Source organism: Talaromyces proteolyticus (genome assembly GCF_021365285.1).
Source record: "Talaromyces proteolyticus strain PMI_201 chromosome Unknown BGW36scaffold_6, whole genome shotgun sequence".
NCBI classification, from domain to species: domain Eukaryota; kingdom Fungi; phylum Ascomycota; class Eurotiomycetes; order Eurotiales; family Trichocomaceae; genus Talaromyces; species Talaromyces proteolyticus.
Window position 1 is genome coordinate 1,918,311 of NW_025764282.1, and position 22,632 is coordinate 1,940,942.

The window sequence follows — 22,632 nt, forward strand, 5'->3', positions numbered from 1 at the left end:
CTTTTTTGGCTGTTAATCACGTTCAAGTTGTCGAAGTACATGTATTTGCTTAAATTATGGCAAGACATAGCAGGTAAATCTTAATGTCTCTTGATATAATTACTGCAGATTTACCCAAACTTCAAGCACGTTCGACAGCTGTATGTCTTGTATTATTTGCGAAGTCTATGCCAACCCTGCGTAAGCAACATCCCCGATTGCGTAGTAAGGAAAGGTTTGACGGGATGTATCGTCTGGACAGAAGACTCCGGCTTCGGGGGATGTTATTTCCATTTAGAGTCGCTAACCGAGTGTACTGATCGGTTAAGAGTCGCTTATCGTCGGCGATGTGTAGTAGGCATGGCGACTCAGGAGATGCTCCCATACAGAACCAGTGACTGACCCAAAAGGTGAAAAGACGGCATTTCAACTACAGCAAAGCCCAAGCCGCAGTCAATCTGGCGCGATTCCAATAGCCGGCGAATGTAGTGCTAGTTACAAGTTGTGAAGAGTACGTTGTAAGGTGCAAAGTGTAGTGTTGGAGAGCCTCGGCCACTCTGGGGTATTATCGGCTGGCCCGCCATACCTCGGCGATGACAGCCAATCAGCGGCCCGCGTTGCTACCCGGACAGCTCTCCGACTCCGCTGTTAAGCAGATCAGCCTCGATAACGCCTGCCGTTGATTCCTCTTCTTCCCTATGAAGCTACCATCAAGTTAGTTGTGCCATCGACAGCTATCTTATTATTTTGTCCTTTCCATCCTCCATCTGCTGCACCGTGTGTGTGTCAAATATCGTCAACTCCCCTCTCCTCACTCGCTCCCATCATGGCCGCTCGTCGCTCTCTCGCTCGCAGTCTCCCTGTTCTCCACACAGCGTCTCCCCGCACTATCCCCAGCTCCAGGCTTATCACTTCTTTAGCTTCCTCTTCAACGCGGACAACAGCTGCACCAATGAAAGCATCTGCCACGCCACTGATCGCTTCACGACGCCTGCATGCCACTGCTCGTCATCTACAAGCTGCTACCACGTCGGCTGCTTCCACCGCCACAGAGTATCCCACATCCCATGAGCGCATCTCCTCGCCCGTCGATACTACCAACTTCATTGACAACGAGTTTGTCACGTCCAAGGCTACAACATGGATTGACCTGCATGATCCCGCAACAAACAATCTAGTGACTCGCGTTCCTCAAAGCACAGATGAGGAACTCAAGGCTGCTGTCGCCTCGGCCGAGAAGGCCTTTCCCGCATGGCGCGCTACCAGCATCATGACCAGGCAACAAATCATGTTCAAGTTTGTAGGTCTCATTCGCCAACATTGGGACCGTCTTGCGGCCTCCATTACCTTGGAACAGGGAAAGACCTTTCCCGATGCCAAGGGCGACGTTCTTCGTGGTCTCCAAGTCGCGGAAACTGCTTGCGGCATCACCTCGCAGATCACCGGCGATGTGCTCGAAGTCGCCAAGGATATGGAGACTCGCAGCTACCGAGAGCCATTGGGCGTTGTGGCAGCTATTTGCCCTTTCAGTAAGTCTCCTTCATCTTTCACCTTCACCTTCCTTGTCACAAGTCACGTGTGTCGGTGATTAACTTATGATGTAGACTTTCCAGCCATGATTCCTCTATGGTGCATTCCAGTTGCCACAATCACTGGTAACTGCATCGTTGTCAAGCCATCCGAGCGAGACCCAGGAGCTGCTATGATTTTGGCAGAGCTGGCCCGCGAAGCTGGCTTCCCTCCTGGTGTTATCAACATCATTCACGGATCTGCCAAGACTGTTGATTTCATTCTTGACGAGCCTGCCATCAAGGCCATTAGCTTCGTTGGTGGCAACCGTGCCGGTGAATACATTTACACTCGTGGCAGTGCAAACGGCAAGCGAGTGCAAGCGAACCTGGGAGCCAAGAACCACGCCACCGTGATGCCTGACTGCAACAAGAATCACGCTTTGAACGCGATTTCTGGTGCGGCCTTTGGTGCTGCTGGCCAACGGTGCATGGCTCTGAGCACATTGGTCATGGTGGGAGAGACCAAGGACTGGCTGCCTGAGCTCGCAGAGCGTGCCAAGCAGCTCCAGGTGAATGGTGGATTCGAAGAGGGGGCCGATCTGGGCCCTGTCATTAGCCCTGAAAGCAAGAAGCGCATCGAGGACCTGATTGCGTCTGCTGAGAAAGAGGGGGCCACTATCCTTCTCGACGGACGAGGCTACAAGCCTGCCAAATATCCTAACGGGAACTGGGTAAGTTTGATCAAACTTTGACGGGCCGAAATGCTTATAACTTTATCAGATTGCTCCTACTATCATCACGAACGTCACCCCAGAAATGACTTGCTACAAGCAGGAAATATTCGGGCCCGTTCTGGTCTGTCTGAACGTTGAGACCTTAGACGACGCTATCAACCTGATAAACAAGAACGAGTACGGAAATGGAGAAGCAATCTTTACAACCTCTGGACCTACAGCGTCTCGCTTCCAAAAGGACATCGAGGCTGGCCAGCTTGGCATCAACGTGCCAATCCCTGTGCCTCTGCCGATGTTCTCATTCACGGGCAACAAGAAGAGCGTTGCCGGTGGTGGTGCCAGCACGTTTTATGGAAAGCCAGGGTTGCAGTTCTATACGCAACAAAAGACGGTGACAAGTCTCTGGCGTAGCGAAGATGCAACACATAGCCGGGCTAGTGTTGTGATGCCTACTCATAAGTAGGCACATATCCAAGACTGATTTATACGGAATATTTTATTGTTCTACGCTTGGGTTCAAAATTGTTCTAGTGATATCGACGACGAATATTTTTATATGGCTGAATTAGTAATTATACCTCCACGAATCTTGGTTGTAAACAATAGTCAGTTTCTGTCTACTAATAGCAAAGTAATCTAAGTCATCCATCCCACCTGCGTTCTACACATTCATCCTAGTAATACGCCAGTCTAGGCTTCAGGAGCGGGGACTGGGCCCTGGTAATCATAGACTAGTCTTGCAAGCAGGTAATTGCCGTCCTCGCTCGCAACAGCAACGCGGCGAGTATAGTAGCGCAGGCCGTCGATGGTTTCAAAGCCCCAGATCTGCAGCACCGATTAATATTCGCCCGCAATACAACAACCGAAAAGGGGATGAATGGGAAAAACTAACCTGCTCAGCAGTCCATTTAGCACTCTCACTCCTCACCCAGCTCTGCAACCACAGCCCCTCGCCTTCCCCGTACGACACTCCTTCCTTATCCTGAACCACTTCAACGTCGAAGCCCTCCGCAGCCTCACCATCGACGAGAGTCTCTCCTCGCAAAAACTTGGCAATCTTCTCCTCCTTGGGCTCGGTCTGCACCTCGATGTCCGGACGCACCTTCCCATCGGCCGCCTTCGATCCACGAATCAGACGGGTTTGACCGCTAACCGCACCAAAAATGCGGTCCTCATGGTCGCGGGGCCGCCAGTCGGCGGTGCGTTTCTCTTGGGACTGGATGCCGCCTGTGGCGGTTTGCAGAATGTCAACTTTGGTGACGGGCGCGTGCGCGGGGTCGTCGGCGTTTGGCTCGACGAATTCGCTGATGTCGAGAGTGACGGTTGCGTAGGCGATGGCTGTGCGGGTTACCCAGCTAATGCCTTGCTATGAAGCAGTCAGACAAGAGCGTAGAGATTGGATTGGCTTTGGACAGTGTGGGAAATACCAGAGCAAGAATGGGGTCGGTGTCATTGGAGAGGGTCTTGTTCTGATGCGATGTTAGCTAGCTACGATGGTTGTTGGCGACTGGGGTGCATGCGCATACCAGGATGAACTGGCCATTCAGGTTTTGGATGGTCGTCTCTGGAGGGGCAGCCATGGTGACGTCTGGGATGGTTGGCAATAATAATGATGATAATGATAATAATAAACGAATTCAGGATGATTCAGGTGAATAGATGGCACGTCAGCTCGAGAATAAGGCGGCGAGGGGCTTTCTATATATATGAAAGGAGGAGCTAATAACATCGTACCTGATTCGGCTTTTGCGGGGAACCGGCCTAGTGTTTACCCCTCGCTGTTCACTGCTTGGCTTCAGCTTTCGATTCTCCGAGGTACGATTTATTATTTAATATTAACTCCCTGCATGTGCCATCACTATTCTCCGCAGTGACCTTGCCTGAACTCTTCTCCTTAGTAGTTCTACCATGACGCTATGGCTCGTTCTTCCCCAGCCACATGGTTTATATACGATTCTAATATCATTAATTAATATTAATTCATGATCACTGCAGCGTTGAGGTCGGAATATTCGGCACTAAGCACATTGGGAAAGGATTAGAAACTTAAGAAACACCCAAAATTACGATCAATAGCGCCGAAACGCTATGCCAAAAATCAATACTACTTAATTTTCAATACCTTATCTCTGATAATAAATATTAATATAAATTTATATATAAATATATCTAAATAAATAAATTCTTTATAACTTAGATTTATATCTTAATCTAATCAAATTTAATATTAAACATAATTTATTCTAATATATTAAAAGTTTAATAATTATAAAATCTAAATTAATATAAATATTAAAAAGCCTCTTTCATCTCCTGAACCCCGATCTCCACTCACGAAGGAAGCGAAATCATAGATACCTGAGACACAAAAATGGACACAAACTGGCTGGCTGCACGCAATAACCATACATACGAAAATGGCCGCCGCTACTACGGCTTCAGGTCCGAATTCCCCTTCCCAGACGACAAAACGGCCGTCGTAGCACACGGCGCGATCAACGGCATCTGGCATGATCTCCTAGACGGCAAAACCTTTATTGCCCCTATAGAGCCAGTCCAGAAAACACACAAATTTCTCGAATTTGCTACCCGCAGCGGCTCCTGGACGCTTATGGTGCTGGAGCAACATCATCCTGCCCCGCGCTTGACGGGCATAGACGTGACCCAAATGTCTGCGAATCACCGGTATTTCGAGAACCACGACATTGAAGGCGAGTGGCCGTTCACTGCAAAACAGGCATTTCATTTGATCCATGCGCAGTCCCTGGGCGGGTTGATTGCCGACTATAACGGGTTCTACGCCAATGCGTTCCGGCATCTTCTCCCGGGCGGGTGGTTAGAAGTGTGGGAGAACGACTTGCGCTTCTTGACCGACAACCCACAGAATGAGACCCGGCTAGTGGCGCTTAGGGAATGGGAGGCACTAATGCATCAGGCGGCGGCTAGTTTTGGCAAGAGAATCAACGTGGTAGCCGAGCAGAAGGAGCTGATACACTCGGCTGGCTTTGTACAAGTCGAGGAACAGATATTCAAGGTGAGCAAGCATATTTGAAGATAATCTATGTGTATAGCTTGAGAAGCTAACTTTCGAGCACCTGCGACTAGGTCCCCTTTGATGACTGGAGTGATGACCCAAAATTGAAATGCATCGGGCGGTCCTATGTGTTCCTAATGCAGCACGCGCTGGAGGGATACACCCTACGTCTATTCACTAAAACATTGGGCTGGTCAAAGGAAGACACCGATGCCCTAATTAGTCGGGTGCAGGAGGAACTAAAACAAGATGATCTGCGGCTCTATTCATACTTCCATCTCTTTATAGGGCACAAGCCCTCAAATGCCCCTCGAAAATAATAGGAGGGAGGGTGGAAGTGTTGACAAGACAGAGAAAAGAATGAAGCATATGATCATGAAGCGGAATTAGATTAGTCAACTGTGGTGCTCAAGAGCAACTCTCCATTCAGGGAATGAATTGTCATTTGTGGTACCATAAATGATAGCTAATCAAACATTCCGGAATTACGCAGTGATTCCTCTAATGGCGAAGTTGGGCATTACTAGAGTCTAGCCTCCTCAACCAAACTGGTCCGCCAAGAGCTATATCCAAGGAAGGAAAAAGTGACTACGATCATTGCAGGATTTCTCGGTACCGACGTTGCTAGATTCCGACAATGACTAAACCCCCAACAAGACTCGCAAATCCCTCACCATGGATGGGTGTCTATAAATAACCCCTTGATAGATCTGTCCAGGGCTCAATATTACGATTCAATCGTGTCTTGTGCTTAAGCTGGCTTCAAAATGGGCTCCGAACGCTTTCCAGTTCACCACAATGGTATATACCGTAACCTGCCAACTTTCGACCCACGCATCACCGGATTGACAGCAGTCGTTACTGGAGCCAATGGCATATCGGGCTTCCATACTCTGCGAGTATTGCTTGAGAGTCCCGAAAGATGGCCGACTATCTATGCCTTGTCCCGCCGACCTCCTCCCACGGAGATGCTAGCCCTAATTCCGGAGTCTCAGCGATCGCGCGTGCAGCATGTAGCTGTGGACTTTCTTGATGATCCCTCCAAAATTGCACAAACCCTGAAATCATCCAATGTTAAAGCTGACTACATCTTCTTTTATTCCTATCTCCAGCCTACGCCATCTCCAGGTGCCCCTGTATGGTCAAATGCCGAGGAACTTGTCAAAGTCAATAGCTCTCTGCTTGACAACTTTTTACAGGCTATAACACTTGCCAATATCACACCCAGACGTTTCCTGCTCCAGACCGGCGCGAAACACTACGGCGTGCAAATCGGTCGTCTCCGTACCCCTGCTATTGAGTCTGATCCTTATTTATCTCACCTGGAACCAAATTTCTACTATCCCCAGGAAAACTCACTATTCGAATACTGTAAAACAAACAATACTTCCTGGAACGTCATCCGACCAGCTTGGGTTCTAGGTGCTGTGACCAATGCGCAAATGAACGCGCTCTTACCTGTTGCAATATACTCAGCCGTGCAAGCTCAAAAAGGAGAGCCTATATTCTTTCCCAGCGACTGGGAAACGTGGCAATATGAAGGATACCACTCGACAGCTTCATTAACTGGTTACTTGTCTGAATGGGCTGTACTGGAAGAAAAAACCAAGAATCAGGCTTTCAACGCTCAAGACACCGCCCCCGTGACTTGGGACCGATTTTACGAAGAGCTCACCCGCTGGTTCGGCGTCGAAAAGGGTATTGTTCCACCAGAGGAAGACATAACAAAGTTTGAGGAATCAATAGGAAAAGCTGGCGTTGACACGCCGATTGGGTAAATTTCCTTCTCAAATGCTTTTGTTAACTCTAGTTTTTGACCGCGTTCCTAGATACGGTCCTCCATTAGTACATCGTACCACCTTTAAACTTGTGGACTGGGCCTCAAAGCCCGAAAACAAAGCGGCGTGGTTAGAGTTGCAGAAGAAATCTGACGGCCAACTCACCGACAACCCGTTCGATGATGTCGAGGCGAATTTTGCTTTTGGTGACCAGGCGTTCAGAAAGGTACCTAGTATGTGCATGAACAAAGCTCGACAGTTAGGCTGGACCGGCTTTGTGAATACTATTGAATCTTTGTTCGAGATATACTCTGAACTAGGCGACTTGGGTATGCTACCGCGGTTGAAAGTCGACAAGGCGAAACCGCTTATCTGAATCTAAGCAGGATGGGTCCAAATTAGTATTTTTTTTAATAGATATGTTTACTAGTTAAGAATCCAAGTAACCAATTTGGTATAGCTGATGGACAAAGACAAATTTTCGTATTGAACAGGGAGCTACTAGGATGACTTCGGCCGCAGTTCTATTTCTAAGCCGCTCATAACCAGGACTTTAACATGGCCAAGTAGTCTATGTACATGTATCGATTGATTATCTTTGTATGTGTATATTCGATCGATATTGGCTGAACATAATGGAAAATCATATTATAGACCTCCATGGGAATATGTAGGGGTGTGACCCTTGTTGACAACACTGTCAATTACTTCCGACGCTGCTATAAGCTCTTCGTCTCTGCAGTTTCTTCCAACGATTTGGAAAGTCATTGGCTGATTTTTCCATAGGCCAGGAGTATCTATGTAATACTGTCAGCGCTATATGACGGCAGAATATCTAATAAAACTTACATATTTCCCAGTTGGGCTTGTCAAATGGGTTATCGCGCGGTTGGTAGCCGGCAACTCTTGCGTCATTGACAGGGTCGATCTTGAAGTCTTTCAACGGCATGATAGTAGAGGGATAATCCAAAAGATTCCAAATGGTCATATAACCCCACCAGAGACAGAAATCATGGGGAGATCCTGCTAGTGGTGCAGATGGTGCAATGATACAGTCAATTGGCTGTCCAGTCGTAGTTTCGTTGGCTGTTGTATTCCACTTTTTTATAAAACTGGCCTTGTATGCATCCTGCTTTTTGTGGGACTCGAGAATTTCTGCAACTGTATGCTTACGCACGTTGAATGCGTCGAGATTATACTGGAATTGAGCAATTAGAGGCTCTCCAGTTGATGAAAGAGCAGCCTTAGTCTCGTCTACGCCGTTTTGAAAGTAAAGAGTCCATGTGGTAATAGCAGCCTCCCATAGATCTATTGGTGGTTTGAAATCTATAATATCGTGCCCAGCAGCTTGTAGCCTGCTAGCCACCTCCTTCAAGGCACGGGTCACCGGTGGATGTGGAGTCACGACATCATCTGTCCACATAACACCTACTGCAAGCTTCGATTTTGATGGCACTTCATTCCAAAACCCAGGAATACACGAGTGCTCGTACGGGACCGTCGGATGCGTCAGGATGAGTTTCGTGAGAAGCTTGATGTCACTCATGCTGCGACAGCACGACCCGGCTGATGCTTTGATAGAGATCTGGCCGGAAGTTTGAGAAGCCATTCCGGTCCGAGGAGTTCTATCTGAGGTCGGACGTATACCATAGAGTCCATTGAAAGCAGCTGGATTGCGAATACTGCCCCCACATCCGAAGACAATGGCGCGCAAGGGGCTCCATACATAGCCACCAGAGCACCATCTCCACCATAGGAACCACCAGAGCCAAAATTTATGTTGTATGGATTTAGAGTGCGCCCCCAAAGTGGACTCACTGTCTCAAGAGCCATGCCGGTCTGTGGCATTGTCGTTCGACCAAATATTATAGCTCCAGAATCTCTCATAACTTGAATAAGTGGAGCATCCTCTTCTGCTGGTGGTCGGTCATACCAAGCAGCGCAGCCGTTCGTTGCTCTCTTGCCTTTGATAGTCCAGGTGTCCTTTATCGCGATTGGGATTCCATGCAAAGGACCTACAAGGATGCGAGTCCTGCTGAACTCGGCGTCTAATGCCTTGGCGGCTTCGATCGCCTCCTCTGGGAAAAATTCGGTGAGACAATTGACAAGCTGGTGAGCAATAGCTGCCCGCGCACAAAATGCTTCCGTTATCTCCACAGCCGTCAAACTCGCAGCGTGAACCCGGAGAATGAGTTCCGTTGTCGTCAGCTCGGTCACTTCTATCTGCTTTGGCGTAAGAATTCCACTGTGTAGGGCGACGCATTGAAGGTTAGTATCTGGTATTTTTAACGTCGAAGGCAATCTCCATCTTGCCGGAATTGAATTCCAAAGGTTTAGACGAGCTCGGGTAGAGATGAGTTTCCATTTAGGTGCATCATTGATCAAGCTCTCTGCAGGGCTGTTGGGGTCCGGCATTATCAGAATCAAGTACAGAAACACTCGTTAGCTGAAGGTCACAGCAATGCTACCACTATGTCCTATGTATGTGTCTCCAATGTCTTCGCTGCTCAGGCGGGTGCAAGTTGTATGGCACTGGTGGTCGCAAGTAGTTTTCGGGCATAGCAACCCCCATTCTGAGCCATCATCAGACGAATATCTATAGAAAGGCATACCTTGAGGCTGGACTTGCAGGTGATGTCACGGTCCAGGCTCGGTACCGAGCAGTAAAGTGCCGAAGCCCTAAAATAGCGGTAGTTCTTCCTTCTTACTAATTTTCTGGATTACCAAGCATTGTAGTGCTTGCCATGGCCAATATCGGCTAAACGTTAGCATTCATTCCATTTTATCACGTCTACTGGGATACGCGACTCTGCACACAATTTTGGTTGCTTCCTACGTCTGCATTTTGTGTTTCGGAGCCGACGATGACGCATTAACCCGAGATCCCGAGCCTGCCGACAACTAACATTTCACATCGCAACAACCATTTCGCTTGTCGACATATCAACTAGAACAAATGGAGGCTCGGGGCTCTGAGAAAGGTGGAGCACAAGATGATCGGAATACTGGCGCTTATAGACGTAGGTTAAACACATCTTGTTGGATGTGCAGGAAGCGCAAAGTCCGATGCGACGCTACTGCCGATGATCCCTGCACCTCGTGCAAACGAGCTGGGGTTGAATGCAGGTTAGTAGTAATGAGTCTGACTGAGATAGATAGGGCTGTTAATACAACCCAAGGCCCCATCCACATCAGCTCCAACCAACCATGGCTCGTCGGCGCAGAGCTGCCCAAGCCAGAAAACCTCGGGTTACCCTGGACTCAACCCTTCACACTGATCTAGATGACCAGGCTTCGCCTCTAAGCCTCCCTTCGACATCTAGCTCCGGGACACTTTCGCGCTTTTTCGAGGCTGGTATCATTTCCTCCAATTGGAACGGATTTGAGGAGAATGGCACGTTTCGAAACGTATACATCGGCACGGATACTGCGAATTTGCACCATCTGGTCCGGGATAATGAGCCACCTGGAAACAGTTTCCTTTGCTATCCATTTCCTGCAATTCGTGATGAACTGCCATGGAAGCCACAACCTGAAATGATAGGCCATCACTACCTCACGGTTGAGTCTATAAATGATCTGAGTAGCTTTCCAGTCCACCCAGTGCGAGACGCACTCGTGGAGACTTATTTCAAGGACATACACCCGGGATTTCCGGTCATTGACGAAGCCGAGTTTCGTCGAAAGTACACTGAGCCCAGCGACCCGCCATCCTTGTTAATATTTCAGGCTGTTCTTCTAGCAGCAGCTCGCATAACTGATCATCCACAAGTCGCCGCCTCCCGTGCGATGACAACAGCCACTCTTTACAGACGGGCCAAGACACTTTTTGATCTGAGACATGAAAGTGACCGCGTTGATCTTATCCAGGCCGCGCTACTGCTGGCTTGGTATACGGAAGGTTCTGATACGGTGGCCAGCAACGCGTATTATTGGGTTGGCAATGCGACTCGAATTGCTTTTGGTATGGCCTTGCATCGAACTGCATCCCTTAGATATGTACCACCTCAGAGGACACGCTATTACAGGAAATACAAAAAGATCTGGTGGATGCTTTTGTATAGTGAAGTGATGTTAGCCTTGGAGTACGGCAGACCCTGTATGATTCGTACAGAGGATTTCGATGTAGGGCCATTGGAAGACGAGGATTTCAAAAACATGGACGACTCGGAAGATAATATTGTGGATCGCGATTTCTGCTCCGTTCTATCTGACATATCTCTCGTCGCACTGGACGTTATCAGTCTCCGAGCACCCAGAGGCAAACAGACTGATGTTAACACTTCTTCTATCGAGTATCACTTGGCGCAAGTGGCATTACGTATACCCCCAAGTCATGATCTGTGGTCTTGTCAACTCCGTCTCGTCTACAACCTGGTTGTGTTGACCGTCTACCGAACCAGCAGTGCAGGCGATGCAGCGAAACTCTGCTCCGATGCAGCATCCAATATCCTCACCACTTTTGAGGCCATGATTGTGCAAGGTACAATTCGACAATGCCATCAAAGCGGTATTACGGCTCTAATGGGCGCTGCTATTCAATTTGCTCGCGAGATCAGATTGGCAGCTGCTAAAGGGTCCATCATCACAGCAATTTCGGCTCATGGCCAACTAGAACGACTTTTGGTCCCTGCAAACGCACTCTCGCCGTACTTTGCAAATATCGAGGCGATATGTAGACTCTGCAAGAGCCTCGCCGCACGTGCCGAGATGGTCATCAAAGAATGCCTGGCCCAGCATTCTCCTTTATCAACGTCCCAACTGCCTGCCAAAACCAACATTGATTGGGGAGACATTATGACGAATTATCGGATGCCAAATGTTGGGTTTGGGCTGGATACTGAGGATTGGTTGAATGACTTGTGTCGTGATTCCCTTGGCCAAGCCAATATATAATTCATTGTAGGTAACCCTAACCCTAAAAAAAAACACAAGTCGTCGAACCTGGGTTCCCGAATGGATTAGATATCGTTGGAGATTCGACTTTTTTGGGGGGTCTCAATCAGGAACTTCGGAATTATTGGCAAACTGACTGCGCAGAGAGATTGTTAGTCGATTCGGCCAGGAGGTGCTCGCTGCAGGCCTGTCTGATTACGACCCCGAAACCATTTCTCTTATATCAACTACCAAACTGATGAAACAGAAACTTGGCAGTAGATTACGGACTGTCAATGCATAGTCAAGATATCACGGGGAGCCCAGGAAATACGTGCAAGACAAAATTTCAGACCTGGGTGACGACGTGATTCATCTTATTGATGGGGAGGCCACTTTGTACGTTTGTGGAAAAGTCAGCATGTCTCAAGCCGTGAGTAAGGCTGTGGGACAAGCGATGAAGGAGACGAAGGGCTGGGATGACGGTGCTGTGCATGAGTGGTATTCGGCTATGAAACGACGGAATAAGTGGCAAGAAGATGTTTCGTCCTGATTCAAGTATGATTTCTCCATATAAAGCTTTCAAGTCAGAACAAGCTTCCGACCCGGCATTAGTTCCCTGGAACGTTTCAAATTTTAGTCAGTCGTAACTTTGGTTCGTAAACACTTCCAGAGACTCCAGGAGACCAAAGCCTTACCATGATTCCGCGACAATTCTCACCTTGAAATGCTGCAAAGTAATCTGTGGTTTATGAATCCTGACAATCAGTTTTTGAACGAAATCAAATTGGAATATTCATACAGAAATCGATGGACATGCACAATAAAACGCCGTATAAATGATTGTTGTTGGTGTCAATAGGCAGTACAATTGGCGGAAGTGCACACGTCTTTAGGTGTTGACATTTATTGGTAAACAAAAGAATGTTGGTTTCTAAGCGATCACCAATGGTATGCCTCTTTAGCATAGCTGACGTGTGGTTCATGATCTTGTATATTATTGCTAATTAAGATAAAATAGCTAAAGGTGCCAGCAGCTGAATTAAACTACTAGGTAGTAAGCATTCAGAAGCACTAATCTGTACTTGGCAATAAGCCAGCAGAATAAGGAGATAGAGAAAAGCATAACAACCAACCTAGATTTCTTCAAAAAGGAGACCAGTATGTTGAAGATATAATAATACTAAATTATTTCTACTTCATTTTTATCAACTTGTTGGGCAATAGTAACTTGACACTATTACATATGCAACTAGTATTGGCTGGCTGCCGTCCAAGGCTAAACGGGAAGCGTAATTTGCCTCCGTCAACAAAGTCAAGGTCCGACTACAGCTCGGCATCGCCTGACGATTGAGAGGGAAAGATGTCTCTGAATAAGAAATATGCCAATCTCCCTGACTTAGTGAGTTTTCTGATCGTCTATACTTATACTGGAGCGCTCTGACCGATTACCCTAGGATCTCGCGCCTGATGTTTACGAAACACCAGACCTGACCGATGGAGCATCAACAGTCCCAGTAAGCAATCAGAGTCATCCTCAAACGATAAATACTTACCACTGACAGCAGACTACAACGATCCGCACAAACTCTGACTCCGACTCCGAATCTAACCCAGACATCGACCGCAATGGACTAAACACAGACGAAGCACGATTACATTTTTTGCGCGCCAGCGGTGTCAATGCACGCGATGTTGATTTCTCTGACACAATTTCCACAAAAAGAAAAGCATACAAGAATCGCACTTCGCGACGACGCCGACGACAACACGAGGACGGTACCGAGGACTTTGGCGACTCTGGAGATAGCGATGAAGAAGAATCATTCGAACGAAAGCTGGCGCGACTGCGAAGAGAAACTGAGGAGTTGAAAGCTGAGATAGAGGAGAAGAAGCAGGAAGGGCGAGAGATAGAAAATAACAACAATACAGATATCGAGGATAGCAATGATGGAATACTGGAACTGAGCAAGGCTTTGGACACCATTCATTTCGCATCGGCACGAAACAGCACACATTCTCCAGACGCTGCCCTCTTGCATAAATTGGACATGGCGACAGCAGTAGAAAAGAAAGCCAGCACGAAAAGCAAGGACAACAACGAATCGGCAGCCAAGCTCAGCGCTGGCCCCCCTCCAGCAACTCCTTCGGGACTTCTTGCACATGCAGCTTCTTTCGATTCCCGACTTGCACTCCTTGAAAGCGCACTGGGTGTCTCTTCTGGGTCAAACCCTTTTATTGCGGAAAACAACGCTGAACCGTCGCTCCACCCAATTCTACCTGCTCTCGACCATCTCACCTCACAGCTGACTGTCTTGACAAGTACCCTCGGTGGACCGACTCCCACGTCTGCTGTGAGTACAAGCGGATCAACAACGACAACGACGATCGCATCTACAAACTCTCAATTGGAAGCCCTATCGACACGTATCAAAAAGTTGACTGCTGACGCCGATAGCCTCGCGAATGCTCGTCGGCGTGCAAGCGAAGCGGCAGCTAAATCAGCCGCCAGTGCTGATAGAATTCAAGCTAGCCCAGCAGATAATTTCGCGTCTGGCTCGTCAAATGGCACAGAAGTCAACGCCGAGACAACAACGCAGCGTGACGAACAGGCCGCTAAAATCCAGGCTCTCTACGCTACTCTGCCCACTATTCAATCTCTACATCCTGTCTTACCTAGCGTTCTCGAGCGTCTCCGGTCACTCCGAGCAATCCATGCTGGCGCAGCACAAGCAAGTGAAACTCTCGATGCACTGGAGAAAGACCAAGCAGAGATGAGCAAGGAAATCGAGCAATGGCGTGAAGGGTTACTGGTTGTTGAGGAGAAGGTCAAAGAAAGCGAGGGGGCGATGAAGAAGAATATTGATGTCGTTGGGCCATGGGTGAAGGGTTTGGAGGCAAGAATCGCTAAATTCGAGACGGATTAGTGAAAGGATGAAAAGAACCGTTACGTGAATTGCTTCGGCGTGTGGATTGAACGGCGGGCTGTACATGTTGATACCCATGAACTAATTTTCTGCACAAATTGGACTTTCTCAACTTGATATGAGTAGAAAATAATCTAATCACATAAGTCTATTTGTCTATCACGGTTCTTCTATCATGACATGAAATAAAACACAAAGATAATCACAAGAATAGAGAATAACAACGCACATCATGTATGCGGTAGGTAAAATAAACGCTTATTCAAAACAGAAAGAAATAGGGTGGCATTTAAAGAAGCGGGTTTTGTCTATATTCTGCCACAGCCGGGTTCGCAGCCTTCGTCTCTTTAGCTTGTTGGGCGTTTTGCTCGGCAGCTGCAGGCTCAATCTTCGACTGTCCAGCTTCTGGAGCTGCAGCAGGAACGTCTTCAGTGGATTCTTCTTCCGCGAGGAACTTTTCGGCTTCAAGGGCGGCGATACAGCCAGAACCTAGTGTCATATTAGAAAGGAATCATACAAACATAAAGACGGAAGGTGTGAACATACCAGCGCTAGTGATGGCTTGTCGGTATCGCTTGTCTTGAACATCACCGGCGGCGAAAACACCAGGAATAGAAGTGTAGCTAGTGCCAGGCTGTGTGACGATATAGCCCTCGGTATCCAGGTCGACCTGACTCTTGACAAGAGCCGTTGCGGGGTCATGTCCGACGGCATAGAACAGGCCGTTAGCATCGACCGTCTCTTCCTCGCCCGAGACCACGTTCTTGAGCCTAAGATGGGTCATGAGGCCTCTCGGTCCTTCTTCACCAAGAACCTGGGTGGCAACAGTGTTGAAACGCACGGTGACCTTTGAATTGGCCAGGAGACGATTCGCCATAGCCTTGCTGGCACGCAGCTTATCCTTGCGCACGAGCACAACGACATGGCTTCCGTATTTTGTCAAAAACATAGCCTCCTCTGCCGCCGAGTCACCGCCACCAATGACATACAACGGCTTGTTTCTGAAGATCGGGACCGCACCGTCGCAAACAGCGCACGCGGAGATACCATTTTGCCAATATTTCTCCTCACCGGGAAGATCTAATCGACGAGCATTGGCACCCGTGGCAATTATGACAGCGTCAGCGGTATGAGCTGGTTCCTCGTCGGGACCATCTGACCATTCTTTCCATAATCTAAATGGACGCTTGGAAAGGTCGACGCGCGAGATGGTTTCCGTGATGATCTCAGTACCGAAACGCTCGGATTGCTTGCGCATTCCATCCATGAGCTCGGATCCGTTGATTCCAGCGGGAAACCCGGGGAAGTTCTCGACATCGGTGGTGGTGGTCAGCTGGCCACCGGCAGCAGTGCCGTTGGCGAGCATACCCTCGTACAAGACGGGTTTTAATTCAGCGCGAGAGAGATAAATCGCTGCCGTGTGTGCGGCGGGGCCGGAGCCGATGACTGCGTCATTAGCATCTAGACTGTCTTCTTGTTCTTTCTCTGGGGCTGGTGAGGCTGTACATACTGACTACTTTGGAGTGCACCATTTTTTTTTGCGAAGCGACGCGCAGGGGCGTCGCAGAGGCCGATGACGAGGTGGAATTTTGCTGCAAGGAAGAGGCAAATGCAGCAGGCAGTCCGATAGACCGAATTGAGAAAGAGGAAAGACGTCGAAAAGCTGAGGAGAACACGGTGGGCGGTATTTCTGTTAAGACTGAGGGGTCACGCGTTGAGGGGTAGCACCGCTGTGAGAAGGGACTGGATCGACGGCGAAAGGAAAACCTGGGAGAGAGTCTGGACAGAGAGAGCGGTCAATTGCATCTATATAAACAACTTCTGCAAGCAGAGAACAAGCAAATTCCCAAAGACTAGCCACAGAGATCAGTAACACGGATTAATCATCGTTCGAGCCCTGTCCATCGGCCGCGCCTGGTTTTCAACGAGCCGTGTCACGTGCTGCCGGGGCTGCTTACCAACCGGCGGCTGTCTCGACCCCCCGATTAACAAACCACAGGAATTCGAGAACGCTCCTGCAGCCTGCTCCACCGGTGGCATCATCATTCTCCCGCAAGACGCAGATTGATAAGTGTTTGCTGCTCACTCAGTTACTAATCTAATCGGCAGCTGCCTGCCCCGCCGACCATGCCGCTATCCGAAATAACATCTTTCCGAATCGTACCATATCGGAACTTTGTCACATGAATCAGTCGCAAGAAAGATGAAGAAATGGTATTGATTCTCCGTTTGAAGAGCTTCTAGTTCATTAAGTGAGTATCCTAGAGAAGAATCGCTCCATTGAAGTTTAGGGATAGTGGCAAGAATGTCTAAAAGTGATATTGAACTTCGTTCTACCCTGGCAATTCACTGGTACACCAACAACCGAGAGTATCGTCGCTACATATGATCCACACCCACACAGGAAGCTTTGGATGAAGAAGGACCTGACCAAAAATGTCTACAAAATTAAAGGGGTATTGAGTAAAAAAAATATTCAAGGTGAAACCCAAGCTAGACGATACCCAACCACTTCTTCCTCTTCGGAGGGGAATCTGGCTCGTTATCGCCTTGTCTGGTAAATTCCGGCGGCCCTGGCGCTAACTGAGGAGGATAAGCTGGCGGGGTCACATCATTACTGTTGTCACTTTCCGAGTAATCGTCATCATCGTAGGCGCCATTATCATTATCTGCATGTGGATGGTCCAGATGCTGCTGTTGCTGCTGCTTTTGCCTTCCCCTACCTAGCCACTTTTTCCATCCTTTGACGATTCGGCGGGGTTCCGGGTCATATCCGCCATCATACCAAAGGGCTGGAACCAGTAATTTGTAAGGTGTGGTGATGCCTGCAGGGTCCTTGGGGTTGACTTCAAGATTTAATGTGATATCCAACCCTCCTTCCAAATTAATGAAATCCCCCGCACCGTCAGCCCCCTCGAGGTTGGCCTTCTTAGAAGCCTTTGTAGAGAGATTGGTTGGCCGTCGATGAAATACTCCGGGTCTTGGTTCGTTAGAGGGCAGATGACCATCGCTTTCTTCGGGAGGTAGTCGATTAGTTGCGTCTGTGCTGAAGCGACGCTGCTGTCCACCTTCCAGATTGAATTCCTTTGTAGGCGGAGGACCTCGGAGGGAAAGGCGTCGAAACAATCCTCCTCTGCTGTTTTGACTGTCGCCTCTGGCCCCCAGTGACAGGGTACGCTTCAATTTCCCAGGCTGTAACTGCTCTGCAGGTAGCTCTGGTGATTCAGGTGGTGTTGGCGGGGGGTTGTTCCTGAAACTATTACTTAGAAAAACAAAATACCCTAACTGTTTAATGAATATGTAGCTTACCGGGTTCATACTGTCGAATGGAACACCAATTACGGCGTGGAAGCAATCTTTTGTTGTTTCTATTCTTGCCGTCCACATCGTGCGTGAAAATTGGAATCATCTCTTCATCGGTATTCGTGTCCATGTGGTGTATCTTGTTTCGCCTGTTAAGGACATCGGCCATAATTTCGGGCGGCGGCGCGTTTACGATAGCAGAGGAAATGATATTTGGCATATAACGATAGTCCTTATCTTTAGGCAGATCGAGCTTTGAGTTTGAATAAAACTGGCCGATCGCAGCCAAATGTACATCGCCACTTTCGACGGTCAGCATCTACTATGAAGTATTTAGACAAAACTACCATACCTTAAAATCGTAACTCTAATCGACTTCTCAGCAGCGAGGTCTTGTAGATCCTCGATCAACCACGTTCGTTCATTCTTGTGGTTTTTAGCAGTCCAATGGTCGTCGAGATCGTCAAGTATCTCCACACTACCATCAAATTTGTTAACTAGGCCAGAAAACATTCCTGCCCTACTCAGAGCCTTGACTGGATCGAGGACTCGGCTAGTGAGGATATTTTCAAGCCAAACCTGGATATGTTTTCGTTAGCCAACTATTTTTCATTCAAACTTAACAAGAAAAGGTCAATCACTAACCAGTCGAGGATAAGCAATAGGCACACCCAACAGCACAATTAAGTGGTTAGTCTCGCCTTTCACAATCTCGCGATGACATCGATCCCAAATATGGTCGTATGTCTGTTCGCTTACAATTTCATCACGCTATGATCGTGTTAGCATCACATTAGAACTAGGTGAAATCGCTTTCCTTACCATGCGTTCAGTACGGCAGTCAAGGCCTAAGAATGAGACCCCTTTTCCAAAGGACATGAAGACACTTCGACTTCTCTCCTTAATGTATGGGCCAGGATTGGGGCCAAGAATCCAGCTAGGTTCATCTGCCTCGGTTTCTTCAGGCACACTCTGATGTTGGAATAGCATGTAATACTTGAACGCAATATTGCCTAGACCAGAGAAAACAGGAGATCTCATAAAGTGATCTGAGTACGAACCGAAGCCATCAATGATATCATGGTCATCCCATATATTAACCATCGGAATTTGACCGTTTGCAAGACTAAAGAGACCATGAGAGAACCATGATGCGTAGTGGTTCAAGTAAAATGTCTCTAGCTCAGCTTTCAATGCAGCACTGAATGGGGCATTGTGTTTGTGATGGGGATTCTTGATGCGCGTCCACTCTTCGAAAAGGTCAGCTTCCTCGATGACTTTGTCACAATAGATTTGGTCTCCACCCCCGATCATGATATGGAAAGGGCGAGTTTGATGCTCGTTAAGCACATCTCGCCAAAGAGGATCAGGGCCACTAAATTTGTCCCGGTCGACAGACAAGCTAAATCCGTTACACGAATGGAACATGATGTTCATCGGCTGAGCTTTAGCTGGTACCCAAAATCCGATCGCTGGACCCTCGTTAATGCGATATGCAATGCGTTCTTGCTTTTCACTCAACTCAACTTCAACGTTGAATCGCCAGAACGTCACATCCCTGGCAGGATCAGAATATAGGCGAAATCCTTTGATTTCCTCATAGAGTCCACTTTTTTCTCCGTCATCTGAATGGAGCCTATTGCTTGGAACTGGTTTTCCGACTCCATTAGAGCCATAGTCGATAGGACTAGCGGAGCTCTCAAATAGTCCGTCTTCACTCTCCACTTGCGAAAGGTCCAGCTCCTCCTCCAAATGATCAACGGGTTTGACATACAATGTGCGACCATCACGACCGCATTTAGTCAACCCTGCTGTTGGGTCAACGTATTCGGGAGCAAGATTTCCGCCGTGTTCGTCACCAATTTGTCGAGGGGGTGGCGGTAACAGATCCATGGGCTGAGAAAATATACGTAATGTCGGTGGCGTTTCAAGAGATGACAATGAGTCTGTTGTCACGATCATAATACTACCTCGCCATACTTCCTGTTCGATGGGCCCTTCAGGACCATCGATGGTGGTTCTTTTGATGCCAAGATAGCGCAACAATGGGCCACATTTCAAAAACAAAAGTGGATCAAATCGATTGCGCTCGTTCGCTTTAGGTGTAGATTTTCGATAGTCGCTAGGGAGTGCACGGCTTCTTCGTCGTTTTGAGCTATTTCCCTCTTCCCACCATGCCTTGCCTCTATCCAGATCAACACGTTCAAAGTCTCGATCTGTAAGGCGCAATCTTGCCACAGGCGCCTGCTGCCATTCGTACAATGGAGGCGGGGTCGGCGGTGGAACGTCGAATGAAACGGTGTGTCGCTTTGATTTTTTCAAGGTCGGCGTGCTCTCAATATCCTCATTCAGCTCATGCTGGTCATTCTCAACTGTCCTGTTGAGAGCTGTGCCGGCGAAGTGAGTGGGAGCAATGCCAGTTTCGTGGTCCAGAAGGTCTTCTTCAGTCACAGCCAGGCGGCGGGTATTGATAGTGGTTGCTTCCGCCTGCTGGCCCGCATAAGACTTTCGTGGCTGCTGATTGTTTTCGAGTCCCAGTAATTTGTAGGCCTTGGTGCTGCCTGAGCGTGACACCCCGGGGTTCTTTGATGCAATATTGTTGATATTCGAAGTCGATGGCCCTTGTTTGGGTAGATCCTCTGAGAGGGATGGTTCTCCATTTCCCGGGCCCCCGACACTTAGAGAGCGAGAATGCCGTTGATTCTGTTGGGGCAGTTGAGCGGAATCCCGCCGCCTCTGACCATCCTGAACAGACGAGTATTGTGGCTTACGCGCGGACTGAACTGCGGCATATTGAACTTGCTCTGGTGCTGACTCACGATCAATAGCTGACTGCCTTCTTGCATATTGATAACCTTGGTTATACCTATTAGATCGTGAATCCACAGTAGCACTTCTACGAGGCAATTCCTCGTTTACCTGTCCAATATTTCTAGTCATATTTGTCCTGTTCTCTTCGAGCTCTTCCGAGATTTCTGTATTTCGATTCTCTGTCTTGAGAGAGCCAGCCCGTGTTGTGGAACCTGTAGACTGGCTTTGTCGGCGAGCAATTTGTTCACGCAATTTCTGTTCCGCCTCTACCATTCGGGCTCTCTTTTCTTCTTTACTCATCCCCACAAGTCTTGTTTCCAATTTCTGCAGAGGCGATCGATCTACCGGCAAGCCGCGTGCTTCTCCCTGCACAGATCGGACAGTGCTGGAGCGACTGAGGGGGGATGCTTGGCTACCTAACGCCGGTCGAGCAGGCTCTGTAGGCTTTCGCAAATCAACGGTTCTGTCAACGGGTGTCAGGTCGACTAGTTGCCGTGGTGCATTAATAGGGAACGGATTCGGCTGGGATGCACGTTGGCTATCGTGCCATTGCGTTTGAATCTGCTCATTAGGCACGCCATAGGCATCATCATATTCGACAGCTCCAGGTGTAAATGTAGCTTCTGGGGCTCGGTCTCTTGACCTAGCGGAAAAGGATCGAGTGATATTTCGATATTGCGGGTTCGCATAATGGGGAACTCCACCTTTGCGATATGGGAACGAAGGCGCTCTTGGGGCTTCTGGTGCAGGAGGAGCAGGCGGAGCGAAAGGCGGAATGGGCCCTGCATCTTCCATCATTGGTCCCTCTGCCTGAGTGTCGACTTGTCTCGCTCGAGATGAGAGAGAGCGACTCGGCCCGTTACCGACAGACCTTGTTTGCGGCGCATCATAGCTGCCATTAGGTGGGAGAGACGCTCTTCTGGAGTGTGTGGCGGCCATTGGGTCGTTTGTTGGGGGAATGCGATTCGAAGAATGAAAAAAGTCGTTCAGTAAGACCAATATCAATATAAATGCAAAATAAGCTAACGACACTTATTAGATATGCCACCTTGCCGATGGCTCGTAGGGAAGATGGATCAATGGGGATGTATCCAAGACATATTCTTCGGGTGCCACCAAAAGTTTGACCCTGGGAAGCTCGATCTGGACGAGATACGGTGGGAAAGAGAAAGGTTGCTGGAGACCGTTCTCTCAAACCGGTCAGGCGAAGGTTGGGTGGAGCTGGAAGTAAATAAAGGCCCAAAACGGGTAAAACTGACTGCGGAGCTCTGATAGACGGACGGCAGCTAGGAAAGGTCGTAGATATCGAGGCGGAAGGAAATGGATGAAATGGTAGAGAAAAAAATAAAGGGGAGGGGAGAATATGTACAAGCTTGATTGACTGATTGATTGGTGATGAAGAGAAACGAAGAGGGCGGAAAAGCACAAGGCTGGTGGTTTAAAGCTGGTGGCTGGTGGCTGGTGACAGCTGGTGGCAGTTGCCCATCGTCACTTCCGCACCTGATTGGCCAATGCGCCGCAGCAAGCCGAGCCGAGCGGTTGATCGTGGATGCATCTTGTTTCCTGTGAAATTATTGATATTAGATAGTTATACATACGTGTAGTGTTGACCAAAAAGGACAAAGAGAAAAAAACCCACTGGTCATCGATAAGATTTAGCTTATCTCGAGAGTCAAGACC

The 22,632-nt window shown here is 48.4% G+C and overlaps 9 protein-coding genes across 9 annotated transcripts; 5 read left to right on the plus strand and 4 right to left on the minus strand.

The window, feature by feature from the left end:
* The first annotated feature begins 675 nt into the window (after nt 1-675).
* On the plus strand, nt 676-2,810 carry BGW36DRAFT_379392 (methylmalonate-semialdehyde dehydrogenase). Its single transcript, XM_046216203.1, has 3 exons — nt 676-1,508; nt 1,584-2,221; nt 2,271-2,810. The coding sequence occupies exons 1-3, from the start codon at nt 806-808 to the stop codon at nt 2,685-2,687; spliced, it is 1,758 nt and encodes a 585-aa protein (XP_046072457.1). The 5' UTR covers nt 676-805; the 3' UTR covers nt 2,688-2,810.
* Nucleotides 2,811-3,919, minus strand: BGW36DRAFT_341913 (uncharacterized protein). Its single transcript, XM_046213106.1, has 4 exons — nt 3,751-3,919; nt 3,652-3,693; nt 3,117-3,590; nt 2,811-3,049 (listed from the first exon to the last, which is right to left on the minus strand). Exons 1-4 carry the CDS (start codon nt 3,802-3,804, stop codon nt 2,915-2,917), a joined length of 705 nt encoding a protein of 234 aa, XP_046072458.1. The 5' UTR covers nt 3,805-3,919; the 3' UTR covers nt 2,811-2,914.
* Nucleotides 3,920-4,513: 594 nt separating this feature from the next.
* BGW36DRAFT_174775 (S-adenosyl-L-methionine-dependent methyltransferase) lies at nt 4,514-5,802 on the plus strand. The gene is made up of 2 exons (XM_046209671.1): nt 4,514-5,258; nt 5,330-5,802. The coding sequence occupies exons 1-2, from the start codon at nt 4,596-4,598 to the stop codon at nt 5,576-5,578; spliced, it is 912 nt and encodes a 303-aa protein (XP_046072459.1). The 5' UTR covers nt 4,514-4,595; the 3' UTR covers nt 5,579-5,802.
* A 223-nt stretch (nt 5,803-6,025) lies between these two features.
* On the plus strand, nt 6,026-7,412 carry BGW36DRAFT_427711 (uncharacterized protein; the record flags this gene model as incomplete). The annotated part of the gene is made up of 2 exons (XM_046220447.1): nt 6,026-7,032; nt 7,088-7,412. 2 exons carry the CDS (start codon nt 6,026-6,028, stop codon nt 7,410-7,412), a joined length of 1,332 nt encoding a protein of 443 aa, XP_046072460.1.
* A 272-nt stretch (nt 7,413-7,684) lies between these two features.
* Nucleotides 7,685-9,819, minus strand: BGW36DRAFT_450426 (putative amidase; the record flags this gene model as incomplete). Its single annotated transcript, XM_046221803.1, has 3 exons — nt 8,739-9,819; nt 7,886-8,718; nt 7,685-7,833 (listed from the first exon to the last, which is right to left on the minus strand). The coding sequence occupies exons 1-3, from the start codon at nt 9,449-9,451 to the stop codon at nt 7,685-7,687; spliced, it is 1,695 nt and encodes a 564-aa protein (XP_046072461.1). The 5' UTR covers nt 9,452-9,819.
* On the plus strand, nt 9,723-12,313 carry BGW36DRAFT_174783 (fungal-specific transcription factor domain-containing protein). Its single transcript, XM_046209672.1, has 2 exons — nt 9,723-10,162; nt 10,216-12,313. Exons 1-2 carry the CDS (start codon nt 9,993-9,995, stop codon nt 11,930-11,932), a joined length of 1,887 nt encoding a protein of 628 aa, XP_046072462.1. The 5' UTR covers nt 9,723-9,992; the 3' UTR covers nt 11,933-12,313.
* Nucleotides 12,314-13,078: 765 nt separating this feature from the next.
* BGW36DRAFT_379401 (Dynamitin-domain-containing protein) lies at nt 13,079-14,975 on the plus strand. Its single transcript, XM_046216204.1, has 3 exons — nt 13,079-13,313; nt 13,369-13,428; nt 13,480-14,975. The coding sequence occupies exons 1-3, from the start codon at nt 13,275-13,277 to the stop codon at nt 14,836-14,838; spliced, it is 1,458 nt and encodes a 485-aa protein (XP_046072463.1). The 5' UTR covers nt 13,079-13,274; the 3' UTR covers nt 14,839-14,975.
* A 152-nt stretch (nt 14,976-15,127) lies between these two features.
* BGW36DRAFT_359540 (putative thioredoxin reductase Trr1/Trr2) lies at nt 15,128-16,370 on the minus strand (the record flags this gene model as incomplete). Its single annotated transcript, XM_046214083.1, is given in 3 exon segments — nt 15,128-15,327; nt 15,385-16,329; nt 16,349-16,370. 3 exon segments carry the CDS (start codon nt 16,368-16,370, stop codon nt 15,128-15,130), a joined length of 1,167 nt encoding a protein of 388 aa, XP_046072464.1.
* Nucleotides 16,371-17,331: 961 nt separating this feature from the next.
* Nucleotides 17,332-21,891, minus strand: BGW36DRAFT_427716 (uncharacterized protein; the record flags this gene model as incomplete). Its single annotated transcript, XM_046220448.1, has 5 exons — nt 17,332-18,088; nt 18,159-18,443; nt 18,494-18,720; nt 18,787-18,912; nt 18,964-21,891. 5 exons carry the CDS (start codon nt 21,889-21,891, stop codon nt 17,332-17,334), a joined length of 4,323 nt encoding a protein of 1,440 aa, XP_046072465.1.
* Nucleotides 21,892-22,632: the final 741 nt, after the last annotated feature.

Bases quoted from the DNA above. Each gene is read 5' to 3' on its own strand.
- BGW36DRAFT_174783 (XM_046209672.1), top strand. From the start codon at position 9,993: ATGGAGGCTCGGGGCTCTGAGAAAGGTGGAGCACAAGATGATCGGAAT. The intron at 10,163-10,215 runs GTTAGTAGTAAT...ATACAACCCAAG, and splicing joins CGAGCTGGGGTTGAATGCAG to GCCCCATCCACATCAGCTCC.
- BGW36DRAFT_379392 (XM_046216203.1), top strand. From the start codon at position 806: ATGGCCGCTCGTCGCTCTCTCGCTCGCAGTCTCCCTGTTCTCCACACA. The intron at 1,509-1,583 runs GTAAGTCTCCTT...CTTATGATGTAG, and splicing joins GGCAGCTATTTGCCCTTTCA to ACTTTCCAGCCATGATTCCT. The intron at 2,222-2,270 runs GTAAGTTTGATC...TAACTTTATCAG, and splicing joins AATATCCTAACGGGAACTGG to ATTGCTCCTACTATCATCAC.
- BGW36DRAFT_379401 (XM_046216204.1), top strand. From the start codon at position 13,275: ATGTCTCTGAATAAGAAATATGCCAATCTCCCTGACTTA. The intron at 13,314-13,368 runs GTGAGTTTTCTG...CGATTACCCTAG, and splicing joins ATGCCAATCTCCCTGACTTA to GATCTCGCGCCTGATGTTTA. The intron at 13,429-13,479 runs GTAAGCAATCAG...CACTGACAGCAG, and splicing joins ATGGAGCATCAACAGTCCCA to ACTACAACGATCCGCACAAA.
- BGW36DRAFT_341913 (XM_046213106.1), bottom strand. From the start codon at position 3,804: ATGGCTGCCCCTCCAGAGACGACCATCCAAAACCTGAATGGCCAGTTC. The intron at 3,591-3,651 runs GTATTTCCCACA...ACTGCTTCATAG, and splicing joins CCGACCCCATTCTTGCTCTG to CAAGGCATTAGCTGGGTAAC. The intron at 3,050-3,116 runs GTTAGTTTTTCC...TCGGTGCTGCAG, and splicing joins CTAAATGGACTGCTGAGCAG to ATCTGGGGCTTTGAAACCAT.
- BGW36DRAFT_174775 (XM_046209671.1), top strand. From the start codon at position 4,596: ATGGACACAAACTGGCTGGCTGCACGCAATAACCATACATACGAAAAT. The intron at 5,259-5,329 runs GTGAGCAAGCAT...ACCTGCGACTAG, and splicing joins TCGAGGAACAGATATTCAAG to GTCCCCTTTGATGACTGGAG.